Genomic DNA, 24,043 nt, shown 5'->3' on the forward strand with positions numbered 1-24,043 from the left:
ATTGTGGAATATGCGTTATTAACCGGCACAATATTTACAAAGGACCAAGCGAGAGATATACAGAATAGATAAACGCCAAGCTTAACACAAAACTGGACGAAAGAACGGGTACACTGTACCGTGGAAAGCATGGCAACCAAACAAGACAGCCAATATAGTTTGACAGAACAGTATGCGGAACATGGTGTATATATACCAGCGCCAACCTTAGCCAGGACAAGGCGAGATACAAGCAGGCCAAACCATCAAAGGTTAGCTAAAAACTGTGTAGCAAAAATAAGGGCCCAGTAAAGTAGAACGTATGTAAATCGAACAAGAAAGCGGGGCTAATTGTTTAAGGGTACTGTGAAATATGGTTTAACAGAATCAAATTTAAAAGATATAAAAAAAGATTCAGACAGTGCAACCGTTACACGTCACACTGCCTTTGTCGATCCTGTGTATATCAATTTGTTTATCACGTGTAAACTTGGCGACAATAAATGAGAGCGGCTGTGGTTGTCGGGTGTGTTTATATACTGTGTAAATGCAACCTAGCTACATGTTTTCTTCTAAGTTAGAAAATTTCTGCACGAAGTGGAAGGGAAAATCCTGAGCAATCGCTAAGCTCGCAGATGCGCCCCGTCACCATTTTCGGAAGTTCCGGGAAATTTCGTTCTACTAGCACAAATTTTGATATGGTACCGAAGCGAGCTCGATTCCCGTCCCCAATTTTCCTTCCGTTTCACTAAACATTAAAGTGAAGGAAGAAGTGCGGAGAGGTCGCCCCTACTACAAACATTGTGATGATTAGCACTGTAAAGATTCCCACGTTTCAGAGTTTCACAGAGGTTGAATCGCTAAGTTAAGCTCGCAAATATGGTACCACAAGGAGCCCACAAATCACCAGAGAATCACGTGGTTATCCTCCAAATGCGCTCCGCTACTGACAAACTTTTCAACGGTATTCGCGTGTCGGGCATAGATATATACGCATCTTTGTCACTTACATTAGAACATCGCCACATTGGAAGTACATAGGGCGGATTCCTCCAGGCAACGTTGTTTCAATTACGTGTCCATTAATATTTTATACGTAATTCTAGTGTTGTAAACACATAATGATGACATTTTCGCTGGAATTGATTATTTTTCTTTGCAATGTGCTTGTTCATGTTTTATGTGTTTTGTTGTTTATTTTGTTCCTCCACCACTCAATTCTATGATATGAACCTTCGAAGAAGAAGAAGAAGAAGAAGAAGAAGATGATGATGATGATGATGATGATGATACCCACAGTGGAGGATGTGCTAAAAACCGGGGTGTTCGAACGCACTGGCATTTACATATGAACGAATGAATAACTAAATTTATAAATATGGGAACAGCTGATAGCCTCTTTCTTTTCGTCTACCTTAGTAATGTTCTTTTCCTGAGCCGGCCCGTATGGAACACAGTCCCCATTTTTCTCGGTCCCAGAATTTCTCACATTTCATTGCTAAAATAAAAAGGCAGACTGAACAGTAATGTCCTTCAGCGCACTTTCTTTATCTGCAATGGCATACCCATATACAAGCGAAAAATAATATCACTTAAGTATGCCAAGATCTGGTAAAATGTAACAGGATCCCTCCCTGTCTTAAAACTTGTGCAATAAATCACTCCTCGATAGTTGATATTGCAGCGCACAGTTTAGAACATAGGAAATAATGACCGTACCCCGGAAAAAAAGTTCTCCTTCCGACCCGCTGTTGTCATTTTCATCAGTGGTTTGCGCTCTGTTTCTAGTAGCAGAAACAAATGTTCTCTGGGATTTGCTCGTTAACAAAATAGTAATGACCATATGCATGTTTATCGCTGAAGTCGACGTTCAAAACATAAATACCGACGTTTTCAGTTACACGTTCTCTAAACTTTATGCGCACTATTAAATCACCAACGTCATTCTTAAACGATGTACATTTCAAAGCTAGTCCTTGTCGTTCATTGGACTATTTGTATTCAACGACCGCTCGAACATCCTCCGATTTGACCATATCAGCGCTTAAACCTTGCGCATGTTTGTCCGCTCACTTTATAACTCAGCTTGAAGTACCGCTGCTTCCTTTCTTAATTCCTTTTATATTCTGCCAACTGCACGTCTTGGAGCATTAAATCGGAGATGCATTATACATAAATTTACAGCCTGTGTGAATTTCTCACCACAACGATTATGCGGTTCTGGCAAAGGCCTTACTCTCACGTTCTGTAATACACATGTTTTTGTCCGCTGTAAATATACTAGTAAGTTTAAAGCATTTTGATAACTGAGGTTAAAGCACTGTGATATCGTTACTCGTTACTGAGTTAGAGCTCAAAACTGGGTACTATCGTTTCTTTTTTTTTTTGTGCGATCTCGTACAATTTTTGTTAAACGACTGACGGCCTAAATAATGCGTCTACTTCGTACAGCAGCCCTGTATAATAGGTGTTATCTTTTTCTTTCGGATGCAACAAACCTCATTAACTTCGATGTCATGAATGCGGAGCAACACAGAGTCTCCATGACCATGAATTTACATAGGAGCTCAAGCTTTCTCCTAATGAAAACATCTGTAGAAAATTATACGAGCATTCGAGAGCGTTACAAGCGTGTTTTATGACCAATGTAGAAGGCTTGCCTGGTAGTCTGAAAGAAGTTAATATCAAATTATCAAATAGAATCTACATTTAATGGTAATACCAGGCATTGTTTGGGTGCCATGTGGGCAAAGTTTTAAGTGTCAAGAAAGTACGGGTTGCGCAAAAAATTACATATGCAAGTACGTGAAAGCGCGAGAAAGCCGTAATACACAATGTTTCTCAGTGTCCTGGGAGAACTCGATGTGTCCCTGAATTCATATTTGGTGTAGGGATTCAAAGGAGAGGGGGATTTAAGGGCGATGTGTGGCCATGTAGAGTTAAAGTTCGTGGGTCAATTACGGGCATTGCAGGTAGGGCTGACATTGCAGACTAACACTCGCAAGGCTAATATGAAGTGTGCAATAACATGCACAAAAAAAGTTTACCGTAGGATGCCTACCACGGTAGCTTATTGCATGGTAAGCTGCCGCATGCGCATAACGTGGAAGACATCCATGACTTAAGCTATTATCTGCGGCAAGTTGTCTTTTAGTCCACTTTCATTTCCCCCTTAGCATTTCAACTACTTCGAATAAATCTAACAGCTAGCGTCCCTTACGCTTCCTTACTTTTAAAAAAAGAAGCCGCTATTTTTAATAACTAGTTTTCACCACATTCACTGCATGCCTTGGCATAACTGCTGTAGGTAACGGTGTGGAGTGAGTAATATTATTGATTAAACAAGGTGATCACTGTTATTAATGCTAAGCTGCTATTTAAGCAAGCAGTACGTTAGCCTCACCGGACACGCCATTTCTTGCCTATAACGCATTTATCAGACCCACTCTGGAATATTTCGTATAGTGGGAACGATAAATGTGTTGTAAGCTAGAAGCATTGTACCCGGTGGTGCTACCTGCACCTTTAATTGGCAGCTGAGAAACGTTATACTAACAGCGTTTACATAGCTTGTTTATTCAATAGTCACCTTAACATTATTCACGACACTAATGTCGTTTCTCTAAAACAACGGGTTTCCGATGATGTTTCTCATCCAGAACTAAACAAGGTATAGGCTGAATTATCACAGTGGAGATAGTATATTATATATATATATATATATATATATATATATATATATATATATATATATATATATATATATATATATATATATATATATATATATATATATATATATATATATATATATATTGCGCAAAAGAAAACAAGGATGATGTCCTAAAAATGTGGCTTCCCCTAACTCTTGCGAAATGCGACAACGTTCTGACCACCGGATGAAGGTCAAGATCAACGCAACCGTGGCGATGACCACGGCTCGCGCATGTCCACAGATGCAGCGTATAGGTCGCTCACCCGAATTACAAGCGCTTCGCTCGCGTTTCCTTTTCCACTCGCGAATCCATCTCGCCTAAGACGTCTACAAGTGCTCTAAACGATTGCTTTTTGTACACCTATGCTTGACCCTTCAGCCTTGAACACATTCTCGTCTTAATTCCTCGCGAAGTGCATTGGCCACGGAGGTTCCTAGGAAAAGTGACCAAACGGTCCGTCTTGGAGCAACGACACCGTGAACACGCTTTTATGCAGAACGCGCGTTTCATCGCAACAGTACTCGCGCGCCGCGGTGCATGACGTAAGCCTCGAGACATTTCGTCGCACCTCTGAGGACACGGCCGGTTACGAATTTTCCGAATGCAACCGGTCTTCTATTATTTTTCTCCCGCACGCATGAGCAAAGGTGAAAAAAAGGAAGGAGCAACGCCTGGGCCCGACTATTACATTAATATGCGAGCCTCAGGAACTGCCGCAATGGTACACTCTGTCATTACTGCATTTCTTTTCCTTCGGGAACGGCGAATGAAGAGTCCACGCACAAGCAAAAAAATAATAAAGCGTATGCGCGAGAACTACCACACGAATGACGCGCGAGAACCGAGTGGAGGCCAATGACAAGCAACAGCTTGCACACGGACCGACCGGCTGAAAGTCCTGCCTTCCTAACATATTATTTCGTCCGCCCGAGGGGGCGACAAGAGCGACGTAGAGCAAAATTAGGCGCACTTCGCTCGCCACTGAAGCATAAGCCGGCAGCGTCACGGAATGAAGAAACAAGACTCCCTCCTAGGAGCAGTGCCAACCGCGCGGCTAATATACCGACGAGCGGCAGAGAGAGACACAGCGTCTCCGCATGCTTGCACAGACGAGTTCGTCAATTGCCTTTTTTTTTTATTTTGCTAGAGTCGAGACCGAGCTGTAATTTATATAATGACGGGGCCCGCCGCGCAAAGACGAGCCCCGGATTGGCTGGCGGCCACCCTTGCCTCGCTCAAGCCGCGCTCGCGGCATTATCAGCTTCGTCGGACCCGAAAATTACAGAAGCGCAGAGACAATGCGGTAGCGATGCGCCAGCTCGCTCGCACTCTTGCTCTCGGAGTCACTCTTTCAGTGTATGCAGCGCACATACCTGTCGGGACGCGGCAACAAGGCACACCCCGCGGGCCGTCGGCTCTCTGCGCCGTCTTCTCAGCGAGGAAAACCCTTCGGCGAGAGAGAGGGGCACGCGAGAACTCGGGTGTTTATAGAAGGTGGCAGGCAGCACGCATTCGTATTATAGTGGCAGACACGCTGCAGTTTCGCGGCAGATGATTCGGCCAAACTACCATTGTACGTATTGTGCGTGTTTTCGGCCGTGTGTTTGTGGGTGTTTGTGTGTATTTGTGTACGTCCCTCTCTCTACGTATATATATATACTCTTGTGCACGCCTTCCGCGTTCACGAGGGCCGTGCCAAGCTCCCCACCTTCGTACACACATGCCTCCGAGCGCGCGCGAGCGGTCATGCGCCCCTGTTCGAAACACAGACGTCGCCGCAAGTTTAGCCCGGAGCTCAAGTAGACGGGGACCTGCGTGGCGCACGCTAACTTAATTCGCCTCGCGATTACGCAATTACTTTTCCATCCGTCATGCGGCGCGGGCTTCGACTTCAGCGGGCGTGTACACCCGTGTGTCCACAGGGGACGAAGCTGGCAACAAGGAGAGAAAAGGGACGGGGGGGGGGGGGGACTAAGGGGGCTCTCCGAGAAAAACGCTCGCGATTAGAAATGAAACGCAATAGGGTCGGTAGTTGTCGGTGCCCCGCGGACCACGCGAAACGACCGTTGAGAGAATGGCGGGGCGGCGAATTTGTGTGTGCGCGTCCCTGCATCATACCTATACGTGCAGCGGGCATACCCCCTCCCGACTTCGTTTTCGGGTGGTGAACGCGTAGCAGCATTTTTCGGCTTGGCTGTGCGTGTGCGGGAGTTCGCCTCCGTACGCAACCAACAATTTGAAGACCCGAGTCTGCGGTTTGCCCGGAGGACACCGGATCTGATTGTCGTATAGCGTGGGAGTTTGCCAAATGGTAACTATACGGAGAGTTGGTTCTCCAATCGGCGTTGGTTTGTTGGTTTTGACGAAAATAAATAAAAGAAGTCGCAGTCATGCAGTATACACGCGCGGAATGCAAAGTGTGTGTGTTTAGCACTTCGAAAACCGTCGTTCATCAGAATATGACAAGCAAACAAACGATGATTGAATGTACGCGCCGACACGTACGTCTCTGGAAAAATTATAATTGAAATCTTACATTTTGCTCATGCACTTGTACACGTGAAATCGTGAAGAAAAAGAAAGAAAGTTAAACGCGAGCAGGACAAACATGCGACAGTTCTGTAGACGCATTTCGTTTCAAGTATGGAATTCGTTTTCTTTCAGAGATCAGTTTCAAAGAACGGTCAAGTTTGTTGTTAGGCGGTTTCTTTTTTTCCGCGTTTGTTCGAGGCGTTTGTTCATATCGGTGTTTTCTCTCTAGTCCATAGTCTTCGCGCCGGTTATACCATCACATCTTTTCTGTTATGATTTGAGATTTCTAGATCACTTGTTATTTCTGAACTTGATACGAACGTTATTTTATTTCCAGCAGGCTGGAGGCAGCCGGGGAAAAGGCTGCATATGCAGCTCGAAAAACACCCAACCGCTAAGGTTACAAACTTTGGCAGCGCGGAGCTGCCGCGCGATGTCTAGAAAAAATATAGAAAATAGATAAATTTGCAAAAATACAAGGTGAACCGAAGATAACATAATTCGCAGTACAATTCGCAGTATAATACAATTCGCAGTATTACAATTCGCAGTATAATAAAAATTACGAAATGTTACAGTTTCAACTAAGTTGAGATATTAAAAAGCTGAACACGGAAAAAAAAGATATTACAAGAATGACATTTAGTGCGGGAAACAAACAATAAATCTGCTGCTGAACACACAAATGCAGAAAGTTAAACGGATGCATATACGATATTCATTATATATATTAAATGCCATATAAATTAGACTTGTCAGTATTGCTGACACAGAAGAGAAAATTCCGACGGCGTAAGTTTACATATATCGACTCCCGATTCGTAGTAGGAGTTTGATGGACTTGGCCGATTACTTTTTAACAATTCCATGATACCAGAAAAGGATACTTCCAGTGGCTAGATCTTGTGATGTGATGGTACGTGGACTGCAAGCTAAGGGCTGCTTGAGTGTATTGGAGAAAATGGTTAACCGTCATTAAATGCAGCAGAGAAAAATCTGTAGCGAAAAGTATACTGTTTATTACAACCGTAAACTTCTCGCTTCGAAACTTTTTCGCATTGTAAGAATACGAAGGTAAACATAACGAACAAACAACTTAAGCTCAGTGCGCTCTCGAGATGAGAATTGACATCCATTTCAACTGGTTTAAAAACGAAAGAAAACGAGCACGAGCATAAGGTGGGGCACTAGTAAATTAAAACCAGCCAGTAATTGTTCGGTAAAGAAGATCGCTGCTGTCGAAGATACTGTGTATGTGCGATTTAGATTCTTCTATCAAATACTGTTTTCTCCTCCCCGAAGGTCAAAAACGTTCCTCTGGTTAACATCGCTAATGAAGTTACCGTAGCTATAAACAGTTGTGCCATATTACACAGACTATACTTTCAGTAGTATATACTCTTCCAGTGCTATCTTCACCAGCTTTGTCACGCAGCTTCTTGAGCGAAATCAACTACAGTTGTGCGAAAACACTGAATTTCAAAATTCGTACAGGTCATGTGATGGTGTGTTGGTAAATTTTCTCACTTTGAGTTGAGAAATGCGAGAAATCGCGCATGCTCTATATATTCGTATTTATTTCGCTAGCTCTGGAAGCACATGTTGCATGCATACACATCGCTCCCAAGCATGCACGTAGGCTCTCGTTTCATTAATTGTCATTCATGTCGCCTCGTTTCATTCGTTTGCGCCTGCACACTTTGCAACGCACGTAGCACTGTTGCCATTCTTGAAATTTCATTCGAGAAGTAAATATAGCATTAGAATTAAGCTGTATTCCTGTGTCTTGCAATGAACTAGCTTGGTAGGCGATACTTTCAGTTTTACTTTCTTTCTTTCTTTTCTTCGCTCCTGGTCTTTCTTTCTTCTTCATTTTTTTTTAGCGAATATCTTTAGAGAGATGCGGGCACATCGTAAAGGCACCGGCTATTGCTCCTATCTGACATGCGACAAAAAGAGGAAAGCCTTAAGAAAAGCAATCCCATAACGATTCAAAAAGCACTCTAGAACGAGTTCTCGCGAGTATAGTCCAAAAGTCATGACACAAAATTAAGCCATAATGTAACAAGCCATTTTCGCCAGACAGTACACGGGCCCAAAGGAGCCCGTGCGAAAAAAAATATGAAGGGTAGAAAGAGAAGACCTTATATAGAGACCTCCACAATACACCAAGCACCAATACAGAAGGTGCTCTATAGCTAAGGTTGGTGAAGGTGTTCAAAGAGAAAACGATATTTGAAACACACGGTGCAAGGCACGATTCTAAGACTTACGGTGTTCGGGCGTGAGACTTCTGACGATCGAACACCATAGGTCCCGTTATTGTATCTTTCACCGCATCTGGTTAATCTTTACTTTTTCTCTGGACAGAATGTTAGCTAGGACACATGGCATAACAACATTCATTCGACAATTGGCATGAAAGGACGCATCTCTGGAAACAGTAATTGGATATGCGTTCCCTCACGTGTAGCGAAGGTCGATGCACAGGTTTCAATAAGTGCCGTATAAATTAATTTAAAGACCAGCACTCTCCAAAATATTAACACGAAGCATTATGTGCCGCATTCCAGGCACTTTGCGGTAAGGTCGGTAGGTAGGTCGGCAGGTAGATTTCTGTCTCAGCCCATTTCGGACCTTTGTATTACAAAGAAATGCATGACCGATCGACATTGCAATCGAACAGCACAGTAGCCCAATGCTAAAGCCCTGGCCATAATCCCTTTTTTTTTTCTTTATTACCGCGTGCTACAATTGAAACTCGATTATTTCGTTAAACCGGGAAATTTGTAAAATTGAGTAAGGATTTTTTTTTGGTCCTTCGAAATATAAAGGTGTAACGTAGCCACACCACCCAAAAGGTACCGCGGCATTGTATTTGCCGCTAACCCACGCCTGCGCGTGCAAAAAGTCCGCGAGGGGGGAGGGGGGCACAAACACCGCCGCCCCTAGCGCCATCAGGCACGTTAGAACGCTAGCGACTGCTGAGTCCGTTGTGCCGTGCACGGGCGCGGCGTGCAGCCTCGCCAAAATAAAGCTAGGGCTGCGACTAGGGAGCCCCGATGGTTTAACGCGATAGCGTTAGAGCGCACGCTCGAAGAAGAACCCATCGGCGTAAAAATGAGAAAGAAAGCACTGCTTTTTTACTCATTTATTTCTGGAAAAGTTTCGTTAAATCAGGTTCAGTGGAAGCTAGTTTCATTAATTCGGGTTGATGACAACATTGAACCTTATGGGTACTTGCCGGGCAATGACGATTTCTTCGTTAGATCGGGAACTTCGTAAAATTGGGTTTCGTTAGATCGAGTTTGAACTGCACCAGGCCATGATCGTGTACAACTCCTCGACGTTTGGCGCATTTGTCACGTGCTAGTTTCCTGTGTGCATCCGCCTTCGGTATCGGCCCTCACTCCATAGTACGCTTTCCTCGTGGCAGCTAACGCTATACATTGCATCACCTTCAGGATCGACATATAGGTTTTACTTGCCGTAGTAGAAATGTCATCGTCACTGTAACATAAACCACATGATATAGACAGAGCTACGTATAATCATATGAACACTTGGTTGCAGATAATGTCATAATTGGCGTACCTATTGTTAAATACTTATGCAGCACAAAACAATCGGGATGTCGTACATATTCGTGCCGAATTGACACAGTAGCAATCATGCCGCTGCGTCATACGATCGTAGTCGTCGTCATCTTGCTGCTGTTGTCACCCACACGAACGCTCGCCTCACACACACAACTAGCAAAAAAAATTAAGATGAAATGGTGGGGTTTTACGTGCCAAAACCACGACCTGATTATGAGACACGCCATAGAGGGGGACTACGGAATAATTTGGACCTCGAGGGGTCCTTTAACGTGCACCTAAATCTAAGCACACCAAAGTGTTTTATGATTTGTGTGTGATTTACACAAACGAGTTGGCCAACCTGGTATATAACACTTCGCGGAACCTCAAATAACGCTGCGCTGCAAGCTAACCGCAAGATGCTTCGCATAGCGTCGATGCCCACGGTGCCTAAGATCAGTGCGAATTTTTATTTTCTAATAAATTTGTCATTTTTCCATTTGTGCCGGTTTAATTTGTCCTAAACAAGATGGCCGCACCCCGCTGGTAGCGCTGTTGAAGGAGATGATCGCATTTTGAAAGCCTGGAGAGTAAAACGAAGCATGACATTGATGGTGTCAACAGTTCACGGGCTGACGCCTTCGATTGGCGCTTTTAGCCTGAGGTCAGCCATCTTGGTCAAATCAGACTACATGGGGGGAAAACTCCTGGATTTCGCGAGTCGTTGTATTCTCCACCAAAGGTTTAAAACCGCAGAATGCGCTCATGCTCAAATGGCGTGCGGACTTCTGCTAATCTGATGAGGCATACGCTGAAGAACCATTCATTATATTCTTAAACATCATTGTTTTGTATTCACTTTCAAATATATCGATGTGGAGTAGCCATTTCATGTTAACTTCAGGTTTTCAAAACAAAAAGAGCGCTACAGATTGGGGAGCTTCACTGTCATGTTCAAACGCACAGTGGCGTAGATCGAATTACCAATTATCATGTATACGGGTTTTGGTAGGTCGTATATGAAAATAACTGCGCGTCAGCTGAGACGAGGCTGACGCAACGCAAATAGCGCACCCCTCCCCAAAAACAATACCACTGCTATGATTATGATTTAAGACTCGCTAGTACGTACCACGCGCTCCGTAACAGGCACTCATGGCTACGAATACTGTAGCGCACCATTTAGATACGGTATTTAGATGTATTTTATGTATATTTAGATAGTATTTAGATGCCTCAGCGCCAGTGTGAAATGGTTCACGGACAACGAAACGCATGGTAGTGACCACGTCCCAACATATGTTAAAATTGACGGCATACGCAAGACACAGTCGACCACAGTTCTTCGTCACATTGACTGGCCTCAATACACGCTGCTCATGGAGAAGAATTGCCAAGAGATTCAGGACTGTCTACGTGGCAACATCGAAAAGCTAATTAACGCCGCTGCTCAAGAAGCCACCAGAGTTTCTAGGCCTATTCCCATGTTTTCTCATTTCGAAGCAGAATTGGAGCGGCTTCGAGCAATCCGCCGTCGCGCGGAACGAAGGTACAGGCGCACCAAGTCCATCTACGACCTAAGGGAGGCGAGACGAATACAGAAGAAGATCCAGCGTCGGATCAACTCCCTGCAGTCTCTCAGATGGAAAACCTTCTGCGATTCCCTTGATCCGCATAAACCCCTGTCACATATCTGGAGAACGGTGCGTGGTCTTCGAACGTCACCGCAACAACGCCACCCCTTCAAATGTCTGGCTCTCTACCAAGGTCGCCGAGAGATCGACGTAGCGGAGGACTTCTGCGTCAAGGTTGCTGGTCTGCCGCCATCGTTCGTTACACGTGATCCCGGTGATGTTCCAATCTCGCGGGATTCACGTATGGACAATCCGTTTACCATCGAGGAATTGCAGGCGGCGTTGGCAGCGTGCAGACGTTCCTCATCGCCTGGGCCTGACGGGGTGACATACGCAGCTCTCGGACACCTCGGTCAAACAGCCCGGCATGCTCTTCTAGGCGTGTACAATAATTCATGGCGTGAAGGACTGGTTCCTGCTGCATGGAAGTCCAGCCGCCTTGTGCCTCTGCTCAAACCAGGTAAATCACCCCTAGACGTGGCGTCTTATCGTCCCATTGCTCTGGCCAGTTGTCTCGGAAAGGTGATGGAGAGGATGGTGCTGACGCGGCTAGAGTGGTATCTAGAACACTACCGGTTATACCCTGACGCTATGGCAGGCTTTCGACGCGGACGCTCTTCTATAGACAACGTCATCGACCTTGTCACGTCTGTTCAGCACGAAAAAAGCCTAAGGAGGCTGTCAGCGGCAATGTTCCTGGATGTTAAAGGCGCTTATGATAACGTAACCCATCGAGCCATCCTAGACGCTCTGGGCAATGTCGGCCTAGGCGGCCTTGTTTTTCGGTGGATACTCAGCTTCTTGAAGGACAGGTCTTTCTTTGTGCAAACAGAGGATGGTGCGTCATCACAACACAACACCTGCCGTGGCGTACCACAAGGTGGAGTCTTGAGCCCCACTCTATTTAACCTCGTGCTCATCGACCTGGTTCACATCCTTCCGCAGTCCGTCCATGTGTCGATCTATGCAGACGATATATGCATTTGGTCATCAGGAGCGACGCGTCCCCAGGTGCGCGCCAGACTTCAAAAAGCGGCCACACTAACATCAGGCTATCTTCGAGCGCGAGGCCTGGAGGTGTGCTCCGAGAAGTGCTCTACGGTCGCTTTCACGCGCAAAGCAATGAAACCGTACGTTGTCAAAATTAATGGACATCCGATTGCCTACGAGAAGACGCACCGCTTTCTAGGGGTGATAATAGATCGAGACCTCTCCTGGAGTCCTCATGTCTCGTACCTAAAAAGGAAATTACTCATGATGACTCACGTGCTCAGATTTCTTGCAGGAAAGTCGTGGGGTGCGTCTGTGAGTGCGATGCTCCAACTCTATAATGCACTGTTCCTCGGTTTCCTGCGCTATAGCTTACCTGTACTGGGTGGGACCAGTAAGACCAACCTCCGTGCCCTCCAGTCTGTACAAGCTCAAGCTCTGCGAATTTGCCTTGGACTTCCCAGATGTGCATCCACGGCAGCAACAATAGCCATCGCGCACGACCACCCCATCGATACGTATCTTCAAGTCGACGCTTTAAGGATGCATATCAGACACTTCGCGCGACTTCCATCGCATCATCTCGCCTCCCTTCCTGCCACTCGACCTCGTTCAGCGTTTAGCAGGATTATTGCCGCCAACCACGGAACTTTACCATCAAGCTTCACGCCTGCAGCACGACCATCTCTACCGCTGTGGTGCCTTCATCCACTCCAGGCTCTTCTTCATATTCCCGGTATCAAAAAGAAAACGGAGATGTCATCTTTTGCCCTCAAACAAACCGTGCTTTCATTCCTTCATGACAAACACAAAGAACGCATCCACGTTTACACGGATGGTTCTGTCTGCTCTAATAGCTCAGCTGGAGCAGTGGTTATTCCCGCAGAGTCTGTCACCCTCAAGTTCAAGACGTCTCACGTAACATCATCGACGGCTGCAGAACTCGCAGCTATCCGTGCTGCTTTAGAGTTTATTAGTCACAAATCGTCACAGTCATGGTCCCTCTTATGTGACTCGAAGGCAGCTCTCCAGTGTCTGATGTCCCCTTTCAACCACGGACCAAATATGCAACTAGTGGCAGACATCCGACTACTCCACCATCAAGCAATCAACAAAGGGCACAACGTCATCTACCAGTGGATACCGGGTCATTGCGGAATTGCGGGCAATCATCATGCGGATGACGCCGCCCGATCGGCCCACGACGGTGCCCGCGTTGTACCACTACCACTGTCACGAACAGACGCAGCCACAAGTCTTCGCTCTCTCGCCCGCGAGCTTACGCAGAATCTGTGGAACACCAGTGAGTTCACGAACGAACGTCTCCACAGACTGGATCCATGTCTGCAACTCCGGCTACCACCAGGGTTACCACGAGCGGAAGCAACACTTCTGTGCCGCCTGTGGCTCGGCGTCGCTTTCACGAACTCCTATTCATTCCGTATTGGAATGGCCGACAGCCCTACTTGCGGAACCTGCGACTGCGAGGAGACGATTCAGCACCTCCTTTGTGACTGTCCCAGCTACAAAGTGCCAAGAACAGTGCTCGTAACCGCGCTCGAAAAACTGGACAATCGCCCCTTTACAGAGGAGAAGGCTCTAGGACACTGGTCCAGACGGGCTTCGGCACTCAAGGCCTTAAAGGCTTTGCTGAAGTATCTAAGGACTTGCGAATTGTGCGATCGCCTTTGAGTGTTGTATCGTGTAGTATCGCGGTACTGCGTGAATTTCCTTAATTTTTTTTTCTCCTCTTGTTCTTCTTTCTCCTTTTACTCCCTTTACCCCTTTCCCCAGCACAGGGTAGCCAGCCAGTACTTACACTGGCTAACCTCCCTGTCTTTCCTCCTCTTTGTCTCTCTCTCTCTCTCTAGACACGGTATTACGCAGCACCGACTCTGCGGAACGCTAGCGTTGGATAACCACAGATCTGTGTTTAGACGTAAAGAAACCACGAGGAATGGGTGAATATAGTGCATATTTTTAAAGGAGCGGTCCTACTAAATAAATACCGAACTACATGTAAAATATTTCAAGTTATCCGGTGTTCGCAATGCAAAGTGTAAGGTTATGCTAATCTTCAAAGAAAGAAAGGAGAATAAAAACGATCAGATAATTCGTAACACATTTTATCAGCACGCTATATTCTTCGTGCGTGACGCGTACGAAAGGGGCTGCGCGATCGACGTTGACATTTACAAAAACACGCATTTCGACACCAAACAAGCGAAGGCAAACACGACGTTTCTGTCTTTTTTTCCTGTTTTTCTTAGCGTCGCACCCTAAACGATTTCGTTTGCGCACGCTATCGCTACAAAAAAAAAAAAAGAATTCTTTTCCACGTTCGATTTTTCGCGGAAGACAGAAGTTGTCGTTAGCGCTCGGCACACAGAAACGAGGCGCCGACTGTTGATCACGTGACGCCGCAGGACGGGCAGATCTCGCGTTTTTGACACGTCTCGTGCATACGACGCCAGCATGTGTGCGCGCGACAAACAAGGAGAGGGCAGATCGAGCCAACAGAAACGGACAAACGGACCGACACACACACACACGAAACTCGAGCAACTTCCCGAGAATACGTCTTTGTGTTTGTTTGCTTTCTTATCCTCCCGCGCATGCAGAGACGCGGCGCGGGCCGCTTTCGTGCAGAACGTGCCGCGGAGGCTCACGCGACGTCTGCGAATTGGTATGCGAGCCACAACGGCTGCGCGGATACGGCACGCGAAAGTTAGAAAGCGAAGTGTGGCAAACAAAAGGAAAGACAATCTTTATGGCTTGATTTGGGCGCGCAAACCGCCCCCCTCTGGCGGCGAGGCGTCGCCGCGGCCCACAACACGCCACAGACCGTGCGACACGTCGGCTTAGTGGCCCGCGAGGTAGCGGAAAGACAAATAAAGGCGCGAAAAAAGAAGGAAAGAAAAGGAAACCGAAACATCGCCAGATGCCCGACAGCACAAGCAGAAGCAGCGTCGGCAGTGGGCGTACACATGAAACGTGAATAGACTTCCGTCCGGCCGCACACGTTGCATGCGCCGGCGACAAGGCAAGCGAACGTGAGCGGTAGGGCACGCGCGAGGATATGCTAACGAGAGAGCAAAACGCGCGGCCAAGCGTCAAGCCGGCGGCGTTCCCCGAGGAAACAGGCCTGCGAGCGCGTACGGCCCGCGAAGGCGAACGAGGGCCGAACGCTGCGCTGTCCGGCTGCGAACGGACCGACACGTTGGATACGGTGGTCCTCCCGCCCTGTCGCGAGCGGTCAGCGGGCGAGCCAATCGCAGAGGCGACGCTGTCTTTGAGCCCCCCTATTGATTGGACGACGCTCAAATAACGCGGGATTTCCGGCGCTGAACACCCCCTACACCTCTTCCCTCCCCCCTCCGTCACTACCATTCCACATGGCCAAGCAGAACACCCCCCCCCCCCCTCCCTCTTACCTCTCTTTCGTGAACCTCCGGAGTCTCGCGTGGAGAGAAGTTGAGCAAAAATAACGAGGCAGAGCATCAACATAGAACATGTCGAGAAAGAAACGTTGAAACGCTGCAACACTAGAATAAAGAAAAAGAAAACTCGGGCCGGCCATCCGGCGTAACTGGTCGGTGCTCCGAGCGGCGGTGGCCGATCGAAGAAGAGTGACCCGCGCTAGGCGAGCGAAAGATTTTTGCGTTTTTTTCGTGTCCTTGTTTCTTCCTTTTCACATAGCCACCCGTTCGCGGCGATCGAGGCTGTCGTCACGTGCGCACTCCCACAGTGCCGGCGCGAGTTCTCTGGCTTTTATACGTGCCAACTTTCTGCCGTCGGCTTCGGCACCGTTCGTGGGGGCCGTGCAGGCGTGCGCTGCCGAATGCGTGCCTCACGCAGTTGCAGCGTTTATTTATTGCCGCTCCCTGCCATTTGATTGCTTCGTGAGCTGCAGCTCTGCTCCGCTGCTGGGGTGCCAGCCGCGGCAGCCCAGCTGCCGTGTTCCCGCCCGACGACTTCCCGCGCCGGTAAACCGTATACACGTACATTCGCGTAGACGTATTAGAGGCAGTTCCAGTTGGTGATTTTTCGAAAATCACACAGAATGTAAGGCGCTTAGTATTGCGGTTTTGTCTGTCCGTCCGTCCGTCCGTCCGTCCGTCCGTCTGTCTGTCTGTCTGTCTATCTATCTATCTATCTATCTATCTATCTATCTATCTATCTATCTATCTATCTATCTATCTATCTATCTATCTATCTATCTATCTATCTATCTATCTATCTATCTATCTATCTATCTATCTATCTATCTATCTATCTATCTATCTATCCATCTATCCATCTATCCATCTATCTATCTATCTATCTATCTATCTATCTATCTATCTATCTATCTATCTATCTATCTATCTATCTATCTATCTATCTATCTATCTATCTATCTATCTATCTATCTATCTAACTTGTCATTACTGTTGTATTCTCCAATTACCGATTGGATTGCATCGCTATTGAATCATATTGTATCTTCTATTAGTATTAATCAGATGCGCTTGTTCATGAGAGGGAGAAGGAGAGAAAGGTCTCCATTGAAAAACCGGATTGATTAGCCAGCGTATTCTCGCCTCCATGCTATTCTGCAGGGAATGGGATAAAGGAGAAAAAAGGCCCTAGGATACGGTGGGCAGAGGAAGAAAAAAGAAGGGTGGAGGAAAGGTGCAGGTCTTGCAATTTCATCGGCAGCAGAATAAGTGCCCGAGGCGATGAAGGGGATAATATTGGTAAAGCTCGACGGTTAATACAAAATAAAATAAAATAACAGTCTTGATGATACGACGTGAGAGGGTCATAGTTTAGAGGTCCAACCTATTGACTCATTATATAACAACAAATGCCTACTTTGCGCCGTTTTGATGGGCAAGGTCAGGGCATACGTGTCCATGAATGTATGTATGAACAAACCTTTATTTGAAACAGTGACTTGTGAATCGAGGTGGGAGGGTCCCTTATTCCAGAAACGCTCTGTCCTGAACCACCCGCTGGGCCCCGGCGACGAGTTCGCGCTGGTCGACCAGGTCGGGCTTGGACATCGCATCTTTCTACGTTTCAGTGAGGAGGTTTGGTTCTGGGTCTGCTGCTGCCGGTTCTGTGGCTGCAATGCTTGTTCGGATGTTCTTGCACCGCAGTAGAAGGCGTGCCAGGCTGTCTGGCACTTTGCATTGTGAACAGGTCTTTCTATAGCGTCGGTTCGAAATTATGGAATAAGATGCCGTCTGTAAAGGTATTACTCTGGAGTCGTGCGCAGTCGGTGCCTTCGTTCCTTGTTGGTTTTAGATGTGGGAGAGGGTATACCCTGTGTTCAAACCGATAGGGCTTAGGTAGTGCTTGGTAATTTAGTGCTATAGTTTCTGTTTTCCTCCGCTGATGTGGGTAGCTGGGACGTGTCTAGTATGTAGGGGGGGGGGGGGTTGATGCTTGCGCGGGCCGTGGTGTGCGCCGCTTCATTCCCCTCGAGTACCTGGTGTCCCGGAACCGACATGATGCAGTTGTAGGTGGCAGGAGTGTCGCCACGTTTCGCTATGTTGATCGCTTTGTTGGAGATCCTTCTCTTCATGTAGTTACGTGCCGCTGTTTGATAGTCGGTGAAGACCACTATGACATTCTTGTGTCAGTGTCAAGGGCCTTTAGTCAAGCTTTTCCATGTTCATTTTATATCGACATCGCTCGTCTCTGTAAGCTGGGCACTCAACCAAGATGCGTTCTACAGATTTCAGGTGCCACAATTGTCACAACATGGACTTGTAGTCTGGCCATTGCAAAAAAGAAGACTATTCAAATATGCAACACTTAACCGAAGCCGGTAATAGATAGTCTCCAGATGTCGTCTTAGACATCTGGAGACTCTCTAGAACTCCAGTAAAGGTAGCCTTGACTGGAGTGCTAGTTCGATGTTTTGATGGGAAAGCATCAAATGGCCAATTGAGCGAAGTAGCCGGCGCCTGTCGTATGTAGCACCAAAACGGCTGCGACGCCATGTCACGAGCGCCTCTCGACAGAGCAGTGCGGGCGAAAGGAGAGACGTGCTGCTGCATTAACGCGTCAGGTGTCGCGTGAGGCGAGAAGGAATCGCCGCGACGCCACGTCACCCTCACTTTTTCAAGCCTGTGTTATCCGCGCGTTCCTTGTGCACGCAAGCTCTCGCCTGCGCTCTAATTGCACTTCGGTAAGGCCAAATCAAAAAGCGCCAAGGTTCTCAACACTCGCTTGCCCGCGAGGATTTCGTAACTCGAAGGACCGCTCAGAGGCATTCAATTGGACATTAACGCCTTCGCATTCACAACTCAGAAGTGCTTAGGTGTCCTCGGAATGTTTGAAGAAAAAATTGCAATTGTCTGAAGGTGAAGACCATGCTCTATGCCTTTCATTGAGTACATATCGCTTCGCCAAGGTTGAAACCTCACTTTTAGTGAAAAACAGTTTTAAATTTTATGGGATAATGGCATTTGCGGGCTGCCTCAACCACTTTTTCATTACCTATTTTGCCCCAATGTCCTGGAAGCCACTGAAATGCTTTCGCATGCCCAGCGTAAGGATGCCATGTCCTGGATCAAAATGTTCATGTTTGTTCTTGTATTACCTATGAACTATAAGAAACGCTCAGACAGCTCTTCGACAAGCTCACTAAGTCATCTGTGTAGTTAGAACACGTGCAACACACTGGTGAAGCCAAACTCTAATCTCCAAATGCACTTTGCGGCAGAAAGTCTGAACGTAGAATTGATCAAGTGACCAGAGTGCTTACCATCAATTTCTTGTCCTTACAACACGTTCCTTTCTTTGCTCCTTACCGAAGTAGTGATTGTTGAAGCACTAGCCGAGTGAAAACACGAAAATGTGTAGGTTCATAGAAGAGCCGTACACGATTCTCAGTGCCATAAAATCAAACGCAACAACAACAACAAAAATTATCTTGCGGCACGTTTCCCTGTATATTACCTATGACTGAACCATAGAAAATGCGAGTAAGCCTGTGCAAACACAACACGAGCACCCCGTTGTGTTAACGTATAGGCAATTCGTCATCCTTCGAAGTTACTTTCTTTTTAATTCTAAACTTTAGGTGTTAATTAGCAACTATATGGCCCGCCCTTCCATTCAGCGGCATTCTGTAGCTAACGCTGCTGTTTCTGTTGCTTTCAAAAACTTTAACGCGGCTGTGCTTTTGAACATTTGCATGACTTTTTTTTTCTCCTTAGCTTTGCTACCAAACTGCTTCTTCTGCCTGTTATAATCCAACAAGATACCTTCAGTGCGCGTATATAGTTATAATTAAAAAAGCTATAATAGACGAGCAAGAACATGTATGCAAAGGCCACCAAATTCATTGTTTGAGTACATTGTTTGAATGACGGGATTACGGAAAAGTCCTCGGTTCGTTTACGTGACCAGCAAACAAAGGTGAAAGCCCTTTGTGGATTTGTGTGTGCTACCTTTAATGCCATGCACGGAGAACGCTCCCTAGTTCACGCAGCTACCCGATCATCATGATCATCAGCATGGTTACGCCCACTGCAAGGCAAAGGCCTCTCCCATACTTCTCCAACAACCCCGGTCTTGTACTAATTGTGGCCATGCCGTGCCTGCAAACTTCTTGATCTCATCCGCCCACCTAACTTTCTGCCGCCCCCTGCTACGCTTCCCTTCCGTTGGGATCCAGTCCGTAACCCTTAATACCCGATACCCGATAATACCGCTACCCGATACCCTGTTGGAAATTTCACTTTAGCATCGGTGTAAGAATCACACGTTCGATGTGCCGGCCGGCACGCCTATGCGGACTTATGCACAAATGTGTTTATGGTTGCCGTGGTGACGTTGTCGATTGCGCATAAGCAAGGATCTCCTCTAAGCCCCGCTATCACCTGTACAGGAAATGACTAACGAAACGATTATTCAGAAAGGATGGCGCTGTGGCCTCCCGGTCGGTGGGCTTCCCCGGACCAAGCTTGATAATGCAGGAAAGCTAGCGTTGACGAACGCTTTTGGCAGAAAAAAAGTTCGCATGCAGGTCGCAGAGCTCTGAGGAATGTCGAAAGTGCCGCACGTATATAGTGGTCGACAAAAATTACTAGAGGAGTCAACGCTGGAACTGCGATTGCTAAGCTACCATGGGAAATATAAGCATAGTACGTGAATCTGTCTAATCTTTTTACTTGCGGCTTCAGACGTTCTTGTGACATTGTTCATTGCGCGTTACCTTTCTAAATTACCAAGAAATCCCATTCTTCTTTATGCATGCCGGCAATGAGACCCTGCGCGTGCACGCGCATAGTCATTGCGAATCGTTGCATGTATAACTCAATGTTTTGTCGAAAATGATAAACTTGCAAGGTCGCAAGCCCGCTGAATGCCAGATGGCCGAAGTTAGAGCATATCCACGCACTACCAATCATTCCCACGCTGGGGTGCAATTGGTGACATTGACAAACTCCGCCATATATTGTCCAATTAACCATCTTGTCAGCTGTGATTGGTACAGAAGGCTGCTACGGGCTCTCTGATTGGCTCAAAATAACGCCAATGACATTATGACATTATGACATATGACATTATGGCGGCATTTGACAATGTCCACAATAGCACCCCTGACTGAACCGTCACGCTGGCAGCTCTCGCCAGAGTGCCCTCTAGTGAATACTGCAGGAAATTCTGCTCCGTGTGGAAGCGACAAGACAAGCAGAATATAACTAAAGCGAGGAAGTGAAGCGCTGAGGGATGGACGAGGTGCAACAAAGTAAAATTAAAACAAAGCGAACGTATTTTAAATAATCCTGTATAGTTACTGGTCAATAACAGAGGCAAGTCACCCGTTGATCTTCAGCACATTCATCTTGTATCGGAATTCCAACTCGGAACTTCAATTGCGTTGCTGTTGGACGGTTGAGAGCAGACGACTAAATGAAGAAAAATCTCTTCTCAAAAGGTTGAAAACCTGCAGAACCACTTCCGTCAAGCACTGTGAAACACGTTTACTGGGACAACGAGATATGATTACAGGAAGCAAGCTGGCTTATTGTCGAAGAAACATGACTGGGCCTATGCCGTGACAGCTCCAAGGACTTCGCAGGTGACTGGACTGTTCGTCACTTCAACTTCAGAGCATCCGTGCTCCGTTATGTTTACCTTGAGCTTCTTTTATACAACGCAGCTTTCATCAGCGACCAAATCAAAGTACACGATCTTCAACTACTCGTCAGTGCACCAGTCTTGCGTGACAGTCCAGGACCGGTATAACGTAAAACTATTCCGTTTTGTTTCTATTCCAACATGGCCGACACCGCTCGGTCATTGGTCGAATTTTTTGAGGCCGCGCCCATTTTTCCTGCCTGTCAAGCGACGTCAGGAATGCACAAAAACTGCCACGTCAAAGTGACGTTTACGCACACATTATGCTAAATTATGCCGAACAAACCCGGCAAATTCGTGGAATAGCCGGTGAGTGCCCCGGTCCGTTTGGAATAGAAAAAAATGGCGGCCTTCGTGGTTTGTTTGGCGGCGGCGGCGGCGGCTCGTCTGTGCGGGCGCGGGAGGAGAGAGCCCGAGGATGCGTTTGACATGCCAGACGATCAGTTTCGGCGGCACTTTCGCCTGAAGAAAGAAACTGTGCGGTGGCTGTGCGACGAAGTGGCGGAGGAACTCGGAGGCGTGAGAACTTCAGCGCTGTCGGTGGAGCGGCAAGTGTTGTGCGCGTTGCGATTCTTCGCAACGGGCAGCTTTCAGGCCTCGGTAGGGAGCGAGGAGACGATCGGCGTGACCCAGCCTGCGGTCAGCAAGTGTGTGCGACGCGTGGCGGAGGCAATCGTCCACGCCGGGGCCCGCAACAAGTGGGTCCATTTCCCGAGGACGTCGGAGGAGAAGGCGGCCGTGAAGGAAGGGTTCCTTCGACGCGGCTCCATTCCCGGCGTCATCGGATGCGTGGACGGCAGCCTGATAGCCATCATCGCACCGAAGGGCGAGCAGAAGGCGGCATTCATGTGCCGCAAAGGGTACTACGCCCTCAACACAATGTTCGTAAGTATCTTAATTTTTGTCTAATTGGCCCGTGATCGCAACGCGTGGCTTATGCTGTGCGCGCTCTCGTCAGATCTGCGACGCAGGCATGCGGATCCTCGCCATCGACCCTCTGCGACCGGGGTCAGACCACGACGCCCACGTCTGGAGAACTACGTGGTTGCGTCGTCGGTTCCTGGAGGGGCATATTGCCAAGGCCGGCGAACACCTCCTCGGTGAGCAGCGGGAAAATTTTGTACAGTTGCAATTCTGGCAGCAAAGCGTGCTCGCGGCGTAAGAGAATATTGAAGCCCGAACCCCTTATGTTACAGTCAGGTTATTAAGTATAGGCGAGATGTAGAAATTTTCCAATGGTATCCGCACGAAATAAAGTGACAAGAAACCTTACTTTAAACTAATTTTTAATGTGAGTGTACAGTGCACACGTTGTCACATTCTTTTTTTACACCGACAGTCATTTGTGAATGAAGACTACACAAAAAGCTGCCTTGCTGCAAATAGGGATGCTGTGTCCCAGCTATTGTTATCTGTGATCACAGCTGGGTCAGGTGCTCAGCCTGTATATTTCTTTATTGCAGCCTTTCTGTAGTAGGTGCATTTTACATGACCCATGCTTCGCCTACTAAACTTTGTGCAGATTTCATACCATTTTTTATGATCCTGCAGGTGACAGCGGCTACCCCCTGGAACCATGGCTCCTGACCCCAGTCACAGGCCACCCTCCCGTACACACTGCAGAAGGCAGGTACAACACTGCACATGCTGCCATGCGGTCCGTAGTGGAGCGGTGCATTGGGCTTTTGAAGAGCCGCTTTCGCTGCCTTCAGCGGTACCGCGCCCTCCACTACCAACCAGAGCGCGCTGCCAACATCGTTGCAGCATGTGCAGTGTTGCACAACTTGTGTCTTGATGAAGGTGACGTGTTGTCGGATGATGTTAGTGATGACAGCAGCAACAGCAGCAGTGACGATGAAAGTGGCAACCCCTCCCCACAGAGAGTTCCCCAAGTGAGGGCAGCACGCATGATGTACATGAGAGGCTGTGCTGCCCGGGATAATGTTATTAGCTCATTTGGCACGACACGGCAGCAGCACCAGCGATACCTGCAAAGGGTGCGAAGGCGGCTGCGACGACAGCAGCACCGACAGCAGCAATAAACATGTGCCTGACACTGCAGGCAGATGTTTATTACCGCTGTCTACACATCTAATAGAGAGCAGGAACCAATGTGAAGAAATATGTGCAATTAGTGGATAGCGTGCTGCTTTTTTTATAGAATGTGCTCAATCATAACCAGCGTTTTCACGTGTCCTCTGCCAGTGAGCTGTCACTACCGGAGATGATTGCATCATTCCACTGTGACACTACATGAGAGCCTTTCATTTAGTACCTGTGGATAGAACACTTTGTGTTCATCAGCAGAATGTTGTAGCTACTTCTCTGGGCAGCTGGGGTTCGCCAAATGATTTGCTGCTGCTGCTGTTGCTTCTGTCATCACCGACACTGTCACCGCCATCTGCACTGCGCATGGGAGGATGTTGGTCTTCGCCTCCTCGCTTCCTATTTGGGCTGCTGCCAAGCA

The 24,043-nt window shown here is 47.3% G+C and overlaps 1 protein-coding gene and 1 long non-coding RNA gene across 2 annotated transcripts in view; one reads left to right on the forward strand and one right to left on the reverse strand.

Annotated features, from left to right (window-relative positions):
- LOC139059652 (uncharacterized) overlaps nucleotides 1–24,043 on the reverse strand; it is a 121,333-nt gene that overhangs the window by 29,074 nt on the left and 68,216 nt on the right. The window lies entirely within an intron of this gene.
- On the forward strand, nucleotides 21,677–23,618 carry LOC139059117 (putative nuclease HARBI1). The gene is made up of 3 exons (XM_070537031.1): nucleotides 21,677–22,461; nucleotides 22,535–22,676; nucleotides 23,128–23,618. The coding sequence occupies exons 1-3, from the start codon at nucleotides 21,919–21,921 to the stop codon at nucleotides 23,616–23,618; spliced, it is 1,176 nt and encodes a 391-aa protein (XP_070393132.1). The 5' UTR covers nucleotides 21,677–21,918.

Source organism: Dermacentor albipictus, chromosome 4 (assembly GCF_038994185.2).
Source record: "Dermacentor albipictus isolate Rhodes 1998 colony chromosome 4, USDA_Dalb.pri_finalv2, whole genome shotgun sequence".
In the NCBI taxonomy this organism is placed as follows: Eukaryota; Metazoa; Arthropoda; class Arachnida; order Ixodida; family Ixodidae; genus Dermacentor; species Dermacentor albipictus.

Bases quoted from the DNA above. Each gene is read 5' to 3' on its own strand.
- LOC139059117 (XM_070537031.1), top strand. From the start codon at position 21,919: ATGGCGGCCTTCGTGGTTTGTTTGGCGGCGGCGGCGGCGGCTCGTCTG. The intron at 22,462-22,534 runs GTAAGTATCTTA...CGCTCTCGTCAG, and splicing joins ACGCCCTCAACACAATGTTC to ATCTGCGACGCAGGCATGCG. The intron at 22,677-23,127 runs GTGAGCAGCGGG...ATGATCCTGCAG, and splicing joins GGCCGGCGAACACCTCCTCG to GTGACAGCGGCTACCCCCTG.